The sequence below is a fragment of the Bombyx mori genome, chromosome 24, assembly GCF_030269925.1.
Source record: "Bombyx mori chromosome 24, ASM3026992v2".
Classification (NCBI taxonomy): Eukaryota; Metazoa; Arthropoda; class Insecta; order Lepidoptera; family Bombycidae; genus Bombyx; species Bombyx mori.
Window position 1 is genome coordinate 12561765 of NC_085130.1, and position 16323 is coordinate 12578087.

Sequence of the window (16323 nt, forward strand, 5' to 3'; positions counted from 1 at the left end):
GTAAAAAAAGCGTGGGGTGCATAGTTATAAATATTTTATGAACAGATATAGTAGTAGAAGGGTTACCTATTTTGATAATATCCTGAAAAGCATCTAGTAGTATTTTCTTTTTTTTTGTTGGATTTTATATAAAAGCGTATTTTGTTAGTTTTTTTAAACTATTATTTTTTAACGTTCTCGATAGCGTAAAAGTTAACCCAATTTTGTAAGCAGTTGGAACAGCGGCCCTGTCGGGACTGTCGTCGCCGAACATACTGTGGAAGAGCAACCCGGTCGGCGGTGTATCGCGTTCCGACCCGGCAGGCTGGTTCTGGCCCAGCGGGGTATCCCGGAACACCAGCGGCATCGCCCGGGCGGCCTAGCAGGGCCGCCGTACCGCGGAGACCGACGTCGTTGGTCGTCGACTATCGCCTCGACGACCTGTCGGTCGGTCGTCCTCGGGGTGGCGCCGCGTGTCTGGTTGTAGTGTTGACCGCGGGAACCCCCCTACTCTGACCGGGTTCTGACCCCGGACGGAGATCGGACGTCGGGTGTAAAAATGCAGGGGAGTCGTTTAGTGGGTGGGCCCTAAAATTCCTTGGGCCCGCGGTCTGCTCTCAACACCTGCAGATCGTTGAGTCCCACATATCACGCGCGCCCCCTAGGCGCGGGGACCTCATAGGAGGTTCGGCACCCGGCCCGAAAGAAAAAAAAAAGCTCCCTTAGCGGCAAACGTACGCAAACGATCCCATTCCATACAAATATGAGTTTACTTTTACGCTATCGAGAACGTTAAAAAACTCGTACTAAGCACACAGCTCTCAAAGCGAGTAGCGGCCTTAACGTTGTTACGTTTACGGGCTTCGGTAGCCACTTAATATGCTCGTGCGCACGTCTGTGCAATAACTGGTGGTAGGACCTCTTGTGAGTCCGCGCGGGTAGGTACCACCACCCTGCCTATTTCTGCCGTGAAGCAGTAATGCGTTTCGATTTGAAGAGTGGAGCAGCCGTTGTAACTATACTGAGACCTTACAACTTATATCTCAAGGTGGGTGGCGCATTTACGTTGTAGATGTCTATGGGCTCCAGTAACCACTTAACACCAGGTGGGCTGTGAGCTTGTCCACCAATCTAAGCTTTAAAAAAAAACAATCTTCAGTTACGGCGAAGACAAAGACGAATCTGTGATAGAAGCCGACGTGGAGTATCTGCGTCTGACCCGGAAGGTTATCAACGATGAGATCACCAAGTTCGAGGACCTGAAGTGGCTGATCGGCTGGTTCAACAACCGCTCCGAGCTGATACAGGAGCACATGTGCAACACAAGATACTACGCAGTCGGTGAGTCGGGCTAAGGAGTTGTTAATTCATGTAAGTCATGTGTATGTATGTATATATTAGGGCGGTCCTTACAGGGCCACGCCACCCCCGTGTGTACAGTGTGCGGTGCACACAGGCGCCAAGACAATAAGGGCGCCGCCACCGAAATTATTTACGTTACACTTACACAACAACAAATTCTTTGTAGTGGACTATCGATAAGTAAGTAGGCACAAATAGGCACAACATAATAATATAACTTGTAAATAACAAAACATATAATGCATTTATAGTATTCGTACAAGCATCTCAAGATTTACGTCAAAACAATAAGTCAAAATTAACGAATAATTTAAAAAATACATTGAAAAGTGAAGATTCGTAAAAATAGGAGGCACTTCATGGGTTTCACACACAGGCGCTGCCGGGGGTCGGCGCCGCCCTGGGTCCTTATTTAGGGTTTGTCCGAATTTTTATTTCACTATAGCCCCAAATCGGTTTCGGTCATCGGTCAAAAAAAATCATGCCGAGCTATAACTCTTAATTTTAATTTTACGTGACACACATGACGTCACATGACGTGGCTTTTCAACACGTGGCATGCCTTTTCAACACCTGGCGAGGCTTGCAAACGTGGCGTGGCCTTGGAACGCGTGGCGTTACACATCAGCAAGTTGTGTAGCCTAGCAACACGTGGCCTGGATTTTCAACACGTGGTGTGGCTTAGCAACACGTGGCGTTGCTTTCAACAAGTAGCGTGGCTTTTTAACACATGGCGAGGCTTTTCAAAACACATTCAAACCTGAAGATACACTAAATTAACAAAATGAAAGAATTAAACTACCCTCCTCGCACGAAACTAGCGTCCATCTCACTGAACACTCACTCACTCGCCACAAACACTATTGGTCTTCAATCATCCAAGCAACTAAGTCCAATTATGTATACTAAAACGGGGACAACGATTTAATTCAATTTTGTATCCAGGAATACCGCCGACGCTGTTCACTCACCCCGAAGAGTACATGAAGCGTATGTGCCTGTTCGACAATGTTTACATTGACCACATTCCGTACGTGGTGGGCGAGGACAGTTCCCTGATGGCCGCCGTGGCGCCCCCGGTCCTGCACTGCGACGCAGCCACATGCACGTCTGTGCCATTTATCGACAGGTAATATTATGAGATAAGTCCTCACGGATCCATCAGATCCAATAACTGTTGCATTAGACGCCTTCAGCTCTAGCACTAGGCTTAGGGACTCTAGTAACAGTACTCGTTAAACTCAGCAAAGAGTTTGACGTGCAAACTAACTTAAACATCAGCTCGCGGAGTTTCTCGCCAGACCTTCTCAGCTAGTCGCGGTTCGGATCCGGTTTCCGATCATCGTTCTCGTCGAACCTGTCAATGCGACGAAGGACTTGGCGAGTAAATTAACCCACAGATACAGCCCACTGAGTTTCTCGCCGGATCTTCTCAGTGGGTCATATTTCCGATCCGGTGGTAGACTCTGCGAAGCACGGCTCTTGCTAGGGTTTGTGTTAGCAACAACGTCAGGTTTGGGCCCTGTGAGCTCACCTACTAGCTCGGCGATGCTGACATGGTCTCTCTAGATCATCAGCTTGGGTAGGAAAAAAAAAACCGGTAGTAGATTCGTTCGCGAAGCAGCTGCTCTTGAATTGTTAGGTCTCATTCGGAGGTGCTCAGGCAACTGTTAGCAAATCTCACCCCTCCTGACTGAGTCTTTGCTCGCCCACCTGCCCTAATGAAACTGGAATGGTTACTTCACCTTTTTTTTATGAGAACCATACTTCCTCCTCATCATTGGCTATGTGATGTCCTATAATAGCACCCCAACTCTTTTCTAATGGATGTCGATAGGGATTCCCCGGAGAGCAAGCAGTAGCGTTCTCTAAGTATCAAACTAACATCCTACTACAAGGGCGGGATGATAAGTAACTAGCCTAACAATAAAACACTTAACTTTCCGTGATAAAATTAATTTTATTTTTCGACATAGTCTCCGTGAACCTCTACGCACTTATTCCATCTTCGTTCTAAAGCAGTAATGCCTTCCATAAAATGATTTCTTTCGAGGCCTGGAAAAATACTCCTCTACAGCGGCTATGACTTCATCATTTGTGGCAAATTTCTGTCCGCCCAAAAGTTTTAAGCTTAGGGAATAAGTGGAAGTCTGATGGCGCTAGATCAGGCGGATAAGGTGGGTGGGGCAGCAAATCATACTTCAATTCTTTGATTTTTGCCATAGCTTTAACACATGTGTGAAACCTTTTTTTTTTTTTTTTTTTTTCGGGTAGAGGTCCGAACCTCCTACGAGGTCCCCGCGCAAAAGGGGCGCGCGGGGTATGTGAGACTCAACGATCTGCATGGTGTTGTGAGCAGACCGCGGGCCCAAGGATTTTAGGACCCACCCACTAAACAACTCTCCTGCACTCTTACACCCGACGTCCGATCCCCTCCGAGGTCAGAACCCGGATGAGGTAGGGGGGCTACCGCGGTCAACACTACAACCAGACGGCGCGGCTCACCCCAAGGACGCCCAGCCGACGGAGCCTTCGAGGCGAATCGAAGGCTCTGAAACGTCGGCCGTCTCGGTATGGCAGCCCGTCGGGCCGCCCAGACGGTGCCGCTAGTGTCCCGGAATACCCCGCTGGACCAGAACCAGCCTGCCGGGTGGGGACGCGATACACCGTCGACCGGTCGCTCTATTCACTCCACGGCAGCGCGCTAGAGTGCTGGTAGCGCGCCGCGCAGCCTCACCCCCTCAGGTCGCCCCTTGACCTTCACCGGGGGGAGGCCGCTACCTACAGGGGCCGGGACGTACGGGCGTATTCCCGCCTCCGGCCCCCGGACATGTGTGAACCCTAGCGTTGTCTTGGTGGAAGATGATTTTTTTTTCGCCAAACCTGGTCGTTTTTGCTGAATACATTGATGAAAATTATCTAGAAGATTAGAGTAGTATTTTCCATTAATCGTTTGACCTTTAGGAAGGTAATCTATCATCAAGATCCCATCTGCATCCCAAAAGACGGAAGCCATCACCTTTCCAGCCGACTTTACAGCCATGGCTTTTTTTGGAACCGGGCATCCCGATTGCGTCCAGTGTTTTGATTGAATTTTTGATTCTGGCGTGTAATCATGAACCCATGTTTCATCTGTATCGACGTAAAAATCGACGTAAAAAATCGGCTTTATTACTCTGAAACGGTCCAGACATTCTTTAGAGTTTTGCACCCGAATCCTTTTTTGATCGTGCATAAGCAATCGCGGCACCCAACGGGCCGAAGACTTTTTCATATTTAATTCCTCACTTAGGATATGATGTGCCCGTTCTTTTGAGATACCTGTAGTGATAGCTGTTTCAGATAACTTCAATCGTCGATCTGTTAAAACTATATCATGTTCTTTCACGACCACTTCCGGAGTCGTGACGCTTTTTGGACGTCCGGGGTGGGCTTCATCTTGGACACATGAACGACCGCGTTTAAACTCAGCCACCCAGTTTTTTACTGTGATATAAGAAGGAGCACATTCACCCAAAACATTCTTTAACTCGTCATAGACATCTTTCTCCTTTATGCCCTTCATATGAAGAAACTTTATGACGGCTCTTTGTTCAATTTTATCCATTTTGAAAACACTTGACGAAATATATTTTCAAATGACAAAAAATCAATAAAATGTTCACGCCACCGAATTCAAATTTAGAACACAGGTGGCCAGAGATACGAATTTAAAAATGAGATACATATTTTTTTAATTTTAACATTTTAAATAGTAGAGCTAGTTACTTATCATCTCGCCCTCGTATCTTCAATTGCTGAGAGGTTGCTAATAGGGCGTAATATAAGCCCTGATAGAGAGCACTAACTTGCCTATTTCTGCCTCCAATCAGAGTTCTGTCTTGAGGGGCGAGACAGCTGTTGTTCCATGAATCCATGTTTTTACTGGTGGTAACTGGTGGGACCTTTTGGCAGTCCGCGCGGGTAGGTACCACCACCCTGCCTATTTCTGCCGTGAAGCAGTAATGTGTTTCGGTTTGAAGGGCGGGGCAGCCGTTGTAACTATACTTGAGACCTTAGAACCTATATCTCAAGATGGGTGGCGCATTTACGTTCTAGATGTCTATGGGCTCCAGTAACCACTTAACACCAGGTGGGCTGTGAGCTCGTCCACCCATCTACGCAATAAATAAATAAAAATTAAGGCGTCGATCACAAGGCTAATGGCGGCACCTCTTCTTGGCTTTACCGATACTTCATATACAATGCCCAACTGAAAACAATCGATTGGAAATCTTTGCCCAAACAGGTTTAAAAAAATTCTAATTCCACCACCTCGTTTACTTCAGCATTATGTTCGAAGAGCGTCTTTCGCGTACCAACGTGCGCACGGTGACGCGATGCCAGTCCAGCTGCCGAGCTCACTGCAGAAACGACGCGGACTGCCTCAAGAGGTGCGCGGACAGATGTCTCAGAGCCGACTGAGCATTAGAGAAAGCATTAAAAACGAAAAAAAAAAACGTTTTTTGTTATTTTATTTTTGAACACCCTTTTTATAAGACTTAAAGGAACGTCATCGAAATTTTGAATTTTAATGACAGTATAATAACCGGCAAACTTCTTGAGCATTTGTTGACGTAGTGGGGGTAAGTTTGCGCATGGTACACTCACGTGCAAAAACATTACTTACTCTGCGTCATAATGCTATTAAATTATTAAAATCAACATATGTATTTATTTATATATTTATTAGAACATCAACAAAACATATAGGTTAATAATTGTAATAATTTATTTCTTGGGGTAAAATAGATATTCCTTCTATTAAGTCAAAACTAGAGCTGTTGCCAGGTCTTGGTTCAGTTGAAGCAAAGCTGGTATTTGTAATTTTTTTTTCGTTATCATAATCTTGACCATCATCATCATCACTGTTTTCATCACCAGAGTCGATACCATCGTGATGAGTCGACATAGGGCTCATCGGCGTAGTTTACAACTCGGTCGATTCGGTCTTCTTTTTTGTCTATAATTAATTATTTTTTGAAGATATTCGATTCGTAGTAATCGAATGTTACTTTTTTCATTTACCAGCTTCCGATTATTTTCTGTTCTTTTTTTCCATCTGAAGCCTAGCTCTTTCATAATTCGTCGTAAGCTTCATTCCGAGCCATTAAAATTTATATCTTCTTTAAATTTTTCGAAGCCTTTCTACAGTACGAAGTTTCGCTGCTTGTTATGTAGTTATTATGATTACATCTTTTTATTACAGATTGAACGAAACTATCCATTCCGGTAACTTTCTTCTTCCCTGATCTTTTCTTACCCGGAGTCCGAAGCACGGCGAGCAAGCCAGAGCCTTTAGCTTCGTTAATAATGCACCTAACAGTACTCACTGATGTTTTTGTTGCTTCCGAAGTCTGTTTTAATTTTTCCATATAATTCTTCCCCTGTTTTATAATGAAGCAATATACGTCGTACACAAATTTTCTACCCTTTCTTTTAAGTACTACACCAGTTTGTCACGGCATAGTGTATGTTTTATAAAAAATCAACAAACACTCAACAAATAGCAATGGCAACAAAGTCCACAAGCAATTATAACAAATAACTTAACGATTAATAACGATAGACTTTCCACTGTACGCAAGCGTACTTTTGGAAGCAAGCGGAATGAGGGCGCGGTGCGGGACGCAAGGTTCGACTGATCTACCAATAACGCGCTCGATACGATTTCCCCTGCCGTCGCGCCTCACCCTCACCACCAAAGTGATCTAAAATTCGGTTCTGCGCAGTCAAGGTCATTTGCTCAAGAAGTTTGCCGATTACTATAGCAACAATCGAACGGTGACATTTGATAGCTGACAACTGAAGCTGTCAACTACACGGTAGTAGGTACAAGTAAGTAGTTGAATGTAAGTAGGTTGTAGTAAGTAGATAGTAGTCCTATTTATCCAACTGGAAAAGTAAAGGTATCTTACCATACAGTCTAATCTTTTATCATTTTTTTTAATAAAAAATGATGATATTAAGTGAAATGAAATGAAGATGATTAATTTGAAACATTAATCAATTGGCATGAAATTAAATGAAATGAGATGAGATGATATGGCATGAAATATAATCTCAGTAAAACGGTGATTTACTGAGACTTTTTCAGTGGACTTTTTGGAGGATCCTTAAAAGCTACATCCAGTTGCTTTGTTTTATTCTCCCACATTTGTGCACTTTTACTGATACCTTTATTGCACATTTAAACCTGAAGAAACACTAAATAGACAAAGTAAAACAATTCACAGAACTTCGCTCCTCGTGCTCCCGCCAAAAAGTATCTGACATTACTCCTACATGTATGAGTATAATGCAGGTCGAAAACTCGTTGACATAATGCCGAGTTTACATTACGAAATTAGTGTCATGCATGTTGAGCTCAGTTTCACGAAAGTAGTTTCGATATACGCGAAAGTAATTTCGTTAAAAAATTAGTGTCGCGAAATCCACAGTATCGCAGTAACCATGGCGCCGTTAGCATCAAAGCTATAATTTGCTATATTCAATGTAACTAAAGAAATGCTTATATACCTATAAACTTAAAAAAAGACTATCAAGAAAAAAAAAGTTGGTAGATTCGAGGATGGTCAACAAGAAGGCATTTAGGTGCAATGAAGTTAGTCTCTGAATTAGCAGATGAAGATCTTGAAAGTTATAAAAACTATTTTCGAATGAGTGAAGATAATTTTGATTTTTTACTATAGGTGTTTCGGGACCCTTGTCATTGATATTCATTAATAAGATCTATATTTTTTTCTGTATTCCATCATTGGTTTGCCATTTTCAACGCTTGAAGCGCGTCCGAACTAACAATACACACGTCCGCACAGCGCAGGCCCTTTCGCGACATTAGTTTCACGTCGCGTTTACACTTTGAAATTAGTTGCATGACATTAATTTCACCAAAAAATCGCGCAGGGCACGAAACTAATTCCCATGCATGAAATTAATGCATGCATTACGAAAGTATTAAATTACACGTGAAACTGTTAGTAAAACTAATGTCACGAAATTAATTTCACGCCACTAATTTCGTAATGTAAATTCGGCTTAAGGGTTCAGTTGTGTCAACGTTTGTCAGTGTTCTTACCAACAGGGCGGAAGTGTACCAAGTCTAGGATAGTCTAAAAACTAGTATTGAAGTCATGAATTATCCTACAAGGCAATAGTCTGACTGTTTTTAATTATTTACTTTATTTAAGATTGACATATCGGGCATGACGATTGACTTTAAATTTACTTATTACTGTAATTCAAATAAAATGATCCTAACAATTTCATGACATTCATTCATTTTCCAACTAATGGTTGTCTCGAATAGTTTGCTCTTAGCGATAAGACCGCCAATTGTAATTTTCTCTTTGTATTTAATATTTCGCATTGTGTTTTTTTTTGGTGTACAATAAAGAATACTCTCTCTTCGGTAATGAAGAAGTAAGAATCAAAACAAAAACAAACACCAACACAATAATAAACGTTTAATAAACATCCATAACAATAATTTACACTCAATAAATAAGATTTTTAATCGCCTTCCGTCGACCCCCATCACGTCCTGTAGTTACACTTGAGGCGTTTGCTGTGGTGGTCCCCCGGGAGGGTCCCGGCGCGCTGCCGCCCCGGCTTCATGCGGGGGGTCTCGATGTTGTGCTGCTTCAGCAGATGCCTCTTCCAATAGCAACGCCGCGTGTAACACGAATGACATATCTCGCATTCGTATCTGCCGACAGGGGATCGGTGAGAGGGACTTTTTTTGGCGGAAATGAGAGCAGTGAAATTGTGTGATCACTACATATAGTATAAAACAAAGTCGCTTTCTCTGTCCCTGTATCCCTATGTATGCTTAAATCTTTAAAACTACGCAACGGATTTTGATGCGGTTTTTTTTAATAGATAGAGTGATTGAAGAGGAAGGTTTATAAGTATAATAACATCCATTAAATAGTGGAGAAATCAATAATAAATTACAGTTTCCGAAGCGAAGCGAAGGCGGGTCGCTAGTTAACAAATAAATAACAATAAATAAATAATTATTTATTAACAATCATGCCACGTTAACTGGTCCCGTGCTAAGGTCGTAAAAAACTTGGGTTACAGGTACCAGATAACGGAAATAAATGTAAGATTTTTTTAATAATTATCATACAAATATCTTCCCTTGGCGGGATTCGCACCCGCGACCCCCTTGTGTAGTGACTATGTCACTTACCACTACACCAGACGGCAGTTAGTTTTATTTTATCTATTTAGTGTTTCTTCAGGTTTAAATGAGTAGTAACGATGGTTTATTAACTGTTTAGTATCTGTGAAAGTGCACAAATGTGGATAAATCAAACAAAGCCACTGGACGTAACTTGTGGGGATCCTACAAAAAGTCGACTGAAAAAGTCTCAGTAAATGACCACGATTTTACTGAGATTATATTTTATCCTATATCATCTCATCTCATTTAATTTCATCCCAATTGATTAATGTCCCAAAATAATCATCTTCATTTCATTTCGTTTCACTCCATATTATAATTTTTCATAAATTAAGAGTATAAATTAAAATAAGATATGACTTAAAGGTCTTATTTACCAGGTCATAAAAACCCATTAAAAAAAAAACATTCGAGTGCATGTGAGACGGCACTATTTAATTAGACCTATGAGAGAAAGAGATAGAGAACTCTGTTGTTGGCTCTTACCGCTTCACGCCAAAGTGGGTGTCGATGTGCCTCTGCAGTTTGCTTCTATCGTTGAATCTCTTCTCGCAGTGGGTGCAGGGGAAGCGCCTCTCGCCCTGGTGCACGAGCCGCCGGTGGGCGTACAGACTCGAGCACGTGTAGTACGAGCACGTGCAGGAATCGCACTTGTACGTTTTGGTGTTGCCTGGAAATTGGGGAATTGTTTTTTTTAGGGAAAATAAAAAAAATTGCCATATTCGTCCGTATTGTAAGATGTTTAGGGGAGGCAGTGGATATCAAGAATGTCGCTCGCTGGCTTTGAGACGTGAGGTCGAAAACTAAGTTTTGATTATAAAACGGCTGTCCCACATTTCAAATTGGCTCGCGTGACTAACTAAGTAATTAGTGGTACTTACCAGCGAGAGTTTATTACTTAGTAAGCACTATTCATATCGACATTTTTGCAACTTTACAGGAGACCAAAGATTTTTTAAGATTTTTTAGATTTTAAAATTTTGGGAAAAAATATCAAAACAAAAAAATACTTCTTTAGCTATTCTAATGGAGTAAACTTAATTGGAGTCCAATTAAAAACATCGAACTGTTGATGCTGATACCAAATAAAATGGACCTTTAATTACAAAGATAAATGTCGCGTAGTAAGCGAAATGTCGCTTAAATCAAATAGAATCGAAATAACAATGACGATTATTAAACAAACACGTACTAACTCATGTACCTGAGCGAATTCCACAATAACTTTTTGGCGCGATGTTGTGTGAATTGTTATATTTTGTGCATTCGGTGTTTCATAAGTGTACCTAATAGTGTGTGTGAAAGAAGTGAAACTTCTTTTTGTAATAATGTGGTTTTCATCATTTTTCGTAATTAAATCAAATTTCTCTTGTAGTAGGGAATGCTTTGTATAAGAGAAACGACCTAGCTCGCTTTATCCATTCCCTCTCCAGGGTCAAGTGGTTCGCGAGACGTCTATTTTCTCACTCTCGCTCGTCCTGAATTGTATCTTTTCTCTCTAGCCGTAACAAATCTGTCGCAAGTTAAGAGTTAACGCGCCTAAAGAAGTTTCACTTCTATAATAAAATACACGTACAAACATCATACCGCAGTGCCTTTGAACGTGTTTGACCAGGTCGCTCTTGTAAACGGTCCCGTAATCGCAATGGTCGCACTTATAGTTCGGCGTCCTGTGGGTACGCAGGTGAGTGCTGTACGAAGCGCGCGGGAACAGCTTACCGCATATCTGCCAGAATCACATTTATAAATATATATGTATATATTTAGATGTCTATGGGCTCCAATAACCACTTAACACCAGGTGGGCTGTGAGCTCGTGCACCCATCTAAGAAAAATAATTAAAAAATAATGATAATAATAATAAACCTCAAGCCTCAAGGTGGGTAGTAGCATCAACGTTCAGCAACAGCAGACGTTCCGTGAGGTCGTTCGCTTGTCTCAAATAAATAAGTGCCTTTACCTCGCATATAAGTCCGTCTTTACTGGAATGTTTTTCTTTTCGATGCGCCACTAGAGATTTTTTGTTATCGAAATTCAAATCGCATATACCGCACGGGAATACAATCGGCGGTTTAGGTTCTAAGGCTTCAGAGGATTCTTCCACAACCTTCTTTTTCTTAATTACCTCCCGATTCCTCAGTATAGATTTATTTTTCTTTTTCCGTCTTACGGTTTTGCTGCAAAAGAGAAATCATTGATCTCATGGTCGTGGCCTAAAGGATAAGACGTCCGGTGCATTCGTATGTAGCGATGTACCGGTGTTCGAATCCCGCAGGCGGGTACCAATTTTTCTAATGAAATACGTACTTAACAAATGTTTACGAATGACTTCCACGGTGAGGGGATAACATCGTGTAATAAAAATCGAACCCGCCAAATTATAATTTGCGTAATTACTGGTGGTAGGACCTCTTGTGAGTCCGCGCGGGTAGGCACCACCGCCCCGCCTATTTCTGCCGTGAAGCAGTAATGCCTTTCGGTTTAAAGGATGGGGCAGTCGCTGTAACTATACTGAGACCTTAGAACTTATATCTCAAGGTAGGTGGCGGCCTTTACGTTGTAGATGTCTATAGGCTCTAGTAAACACGTAAAACCATGGCTAAGAGCTCGCATAAGCAATAAAAAAAAAAATATAGCACATACTGGAATTGGCAACTTCAATATTACAGCCATAGCAATCAGTATTAAAAAAAAACTATAGTCATTTTAAGCTAAGCTAACCATTTAAATGTTTTCAAATTAATCTTCTTAAAGTCATTCTGAGCATCCACGCATTCCGTCTTAACAATGGCTACATCAACCTCACAATTGTTGCTTGATTTACTCTTTGTTGCATTGTTGTTGGTGAAGAAGTCATTGTTGTCATCTTCATAGTCGATTTCACTGATGCAGTTGTGTTCCTCTTTGACCGCCGTACAGAGTTTCCTTAAGATTTTGTCACTGAATATACATTTCGTTTTGAAATCAAAAGCAACTGTCAGGTTCTTACTGCACATTCCGCATATGTGTGCCGGAAGACCATCTTCTGGTTTTAACTGTAAGTTGAAAGAAGGAAGTTTGTAGTCTGTCAATGACGTTAATGAAGAAACAATTTTATTATTTTATTTAGTGAATTATAAACTTAAGCATATTTGTTAGGTTACTGGTGGTAGGACCTCTTGTGAGTCCGCACGGGTAGGTACCACCAACCCGCCTATTTCTGCCATGAAGCAGCACAGCATTTCGATTTGAAGGGTGGGGCAGCTGTTGTAACTATACTGAGACCTTAGATCTCATATCTCAAGGTGGATGGCGGCATTTATGCTGTAGATGTCGATAGGCTGCGACCTTAGATCTCATATCTCAAGGTGGATGGCGGCATTTATGCTGTAGATGTCGATAGGCTCCAGTAACTACTTAACACCAGGTGCGCTGTGAGTTCGTCCACCCATCTAAGCAATAAAAAAAAGGTAACATGTCAGTTCTCTATATATCTGTGTTTATACTATCCGCACTTAGTAATACTTTTTATGATAAGGAGAATAAATAACTTCATGCTACAAATTTACTGATTTTTTTCGTATTACAATTTTATCACAGTAGTTTCAAAATGATTGACGCAAGTATATATTCTTGCAAGATCTGGGATCCCATAACATTCGACTACCCTTGCTATTCTCTCTAATTGCCCATTTTCATTCATGTAAATGCATAAACACACTTTTGCTGACATAACACAGTTAGTTTTTTTTTAATTGTTAAAATGTTACCGTCACCCATAGACTCATTCATGCCCAGTACCACCCATATACAGACATGAGTTCTGACTCTCAGCATCTTACTGCATCACAGACTTCCAGAATATGCATGGATAGTTTTTTTTTTTTTTTTGTTATTGCTTAGATGGGTGGACGAGCTCACAGCCCACCTGTTGTTAAGTGGTTACTGGAGCCCATAGACATCTACAACGTAAATGCGCCACCCACCTTGAGATATAAGTTGTAAGGTCTCAGTATAGTTACAACGGCTGCCCCACCCTTCAAACCGAAACGCATTACTGCTTCACGGCAGAAATAGGCAGGGCGGTGGTCCTACCCGTGCGGACTCACAAGAGGTCCTACCACCAGTAATTACGCAAATTATAATTTTGCGGGTTTCAATTTTATTACACGATGTTATTCCTTCACCGTGGAAGTCAATCGTGAACATTTGCCGAGTACATATTTCATTAGAAAAATTGGTACCCGCCTGAGATTCGAACACCGGCGCATCGCTCAACACTAATGCACCGGACGTCTTATCCCTTAGGCCAAGACAACTTCTGAAGATTCAACCAATTGTTTAAAATATTTACAAATATACAGATCACAATGAAATCAAGATCAAAAATATGTATTTATACTCAGATCTTGCATGCTTGTCACATTTAATTAATGAAAAATAATGTCCAAATCAGTAGTGTAGTTTAGGAGAAGCAATGAAACGGACAGCAGAAGATAACTTTTATTATTTATATTCAAACATCACCATATGTGCCTTATTTCTGCCGCCAAGTCATACATGCCAGTTTGAAGGGTGAGGTAGCCATTTGAAAATTAAAACTTTGCTTTAGGTAACATTCACATTACTGTCTAAGAACTGTAGACACTATCTCACACCAACAACTACCGGAAGGATCCTTCCAACTACCAATTGAATGCATTAGAAAAAACTAAATATTCGTAATCAGGTTTCTTTCTGTGTGTTGTAAGAATTTTAATTATATTGATAATAAATAAAAAATTTGATTTTTTTATTAATAAAATGTCATTATTTAATACTTCAGACCCAAGTAACCACTTGCCACCCCACTTCAGTTTTTAACACTTTGGAGGCTGTGTCGAATATGATTATCTTTTAGTATATTTAGTGTAGTTTTTATATAGTTTAAATTTAGATATGTTTTTCAAATTTATTTATGTTTGGTTATGAACACCTTGTCCTACCATAAAAAAGTTATTATTTGTAAACACACAGAGGCATACCAAAATACCAGTGCAGAATTCGATTTTTTCAAGTATCTCCGGATGTTTCTCGTTAAATATGTTGCTCATTTCGTAACTAGAGGTAATGCAGATTCTACAAGACTTCTCTATTGATAGTAATTGTATTTTATTATGCAAATTTCCGTCATATTCCTCTATCATTTTGTACTAAGCTGTCAATCTTATTAGGTTATGTTTCAGTAGGTAATCATTTCATAGATTATAGTAAGTAGCTCTTAACATTATCTTGTTATAAAAAATATTTGTTTAAGTTTTCAGAATTAACTTAAGCATTTAATTAGAGTTCTTATCAATTTGAAATTAATTTTATTCCACATTACTTTCGACATATAAAATACTCTGTGTGCCACAGTAGTTACTAACTAATCTGTGCATTATACCATCTGATCTGCTTCCATACAAGTTAAAACGTTCGGAAATACTATATTTATCATTACTAACATCTCTCTCTTATTTATACTAGATAATTACTAATATTTTTTATTTTGAATACTTTATCAAATAAAGTACTGCTTATGCTACCGCAGACTATTTTATATAAGATGCCACGAGTTATTTAATTGCAGAGCAATGTTCCCATTCATTATAATGACTTTCAGCTTTTTTTTTCTTTTTTTTATTGCATCGATGGGTGGACGAGCTCACAGGCTACCTGATGTTAAGTGGTTACTGGAGCCCATAGACATCTACAACGTAAATGCGCCACCCACCTTGAGATATAAGTTCTAAGGTCTCAAGTATAGCTACAACGGCTGCCCGACCCTTCAAACCGAAACGCATTACTGCTTCACCTACCACCCTCCTAGGTCCTACCACAGTGTTGTTCCTGAAAGTCTTTTGTGTTGTGTGTGTCTTCTGTGTTTGTTCTAATTTAACATACTATTTAAGCTATCATCATTTAGCTCTCATACTTCTGTAGTTCAGGTCTTACACAATTTATAGACAAAGGAACGAAATTCTATGAATGTAAAAAAGAATATCGCGACATCGATACTAATCAACTAAAAATTCAAAGTTGCTAAAAAGTATAAATTTTTTTCAAAAGTCAAGACTGAGTACCTACTTTTCTTTTTATTATGAAGATTTTTTTTCCACCTTTTTGTTTGTTTCTGATTATATAAAGGTGTACAAATAAGTTTCCGCCGTTTTGAGAAAGATGGTGTGGCACGAGGCTTACGTTCGAATTCATAGATGATAATCAGCTTGAAAATTAAGTTGATCATTTAAGAACAACTTAACCCTATCATATTATTAACTCCGTATTAGCATCATATTCTTTTTTATCCAAAAATGTTAAAATTTGAACCAAATAAGCGTCATTTGCGGGAACTTTTAATTTACTTTTTTAATTTCAAAAAATCTGCAGCCGAGGCGCATCGATTGCTCACAAAAGCATATAATGAGGCTGCCTTGAGTGAGAGAACATGTCGTGAGTGGTTTAAAAAGTTTAACAACGGTGATTTTGACGTAGAAGACAAAGATCGCAGTGGAAGGCCAAAATTTATGAGGATGCAGAATTGACGGAATTATTGGAGGAAGATTCGTCTCAAACACAAAAAGAACTTGCACTTACTTTAGAAGTCACTCAGCAAGCAGTCTCACATCGCTTAAAATCGTTAGGAATTATTCATAAACAAGGTAATTGGGTTCCATACGAATTAAAGCCGAGAGATGTTGAACGCCGATTATGCATGAGTGAAATGCTGCTAGCTAGGCACCAAAAAAAA

General features: G+C 40.4%; 2 protein-coding genes across 3 annotated transcripts in view; one reads left to right on the plus strand and one right to left on the minus strand.

The window, feature by feature from the left end:
• The window catches only part of LOC101742037 (uncharacterized), a 35700-nt gene extending 29860 nt beyond the window's left edge, over positions 1-5840 (plus strand). The window contains exons 8-10 of the mRNA XM_038020100.2: positions 1139-1320; positions 2287-2470; positions 5670-5840. Of these exons, the coding sequence (XP_037876028.2) occupies positions 1139-1320; positions 2287-2470; positions 5670-5805 (502 nt within the window). The 3' untranslated portion in view covers positions 5806-5840. The remainder of the gene's footprint in view (positions 1-1138; positions 1321-2286; positions 2471-5669) is intronic.
• Positions 5841-8829: 2989 nt separating this feature from the next.
• On the minus strand, positions 8830-15005 carry LOC101741889 (zinc finger protein 585B). 2 transcript variants are annotated; one of them, XM_004933712.4, is made up of 6 exons: positions 14576-15005; positions 12294-12607; positions 11533-11749; positions 11159-11297; positions 10058-10241; positions 8830-9088 (listed from the first exon to the last, which is right to left on the minus strand). In XM_004933712.4, the coding sequence occupies exons 1-6, from the start codon at positions 14735-14737 to the stop codon at positions 8917-8919; spliced, it is 1188 nt and encodes a 395-aa protein (XP_004933769.3). In that variant the 5' UTR covers positions 14738-15005; the 3' UTR covers positions 8830-8916. The 2 variants fall into 2 exon arrangements, with proteins under 2 accessions (XP_004933769.3, XP_062531785.1); XM_062675801.1 differs by lacking the exon at positions 8830-9088 and having other exon boundaries at positions 11148-11297; positions 14576-14961.
• Positions 15006-16323: the final 1318 nt, after the last annotated feature.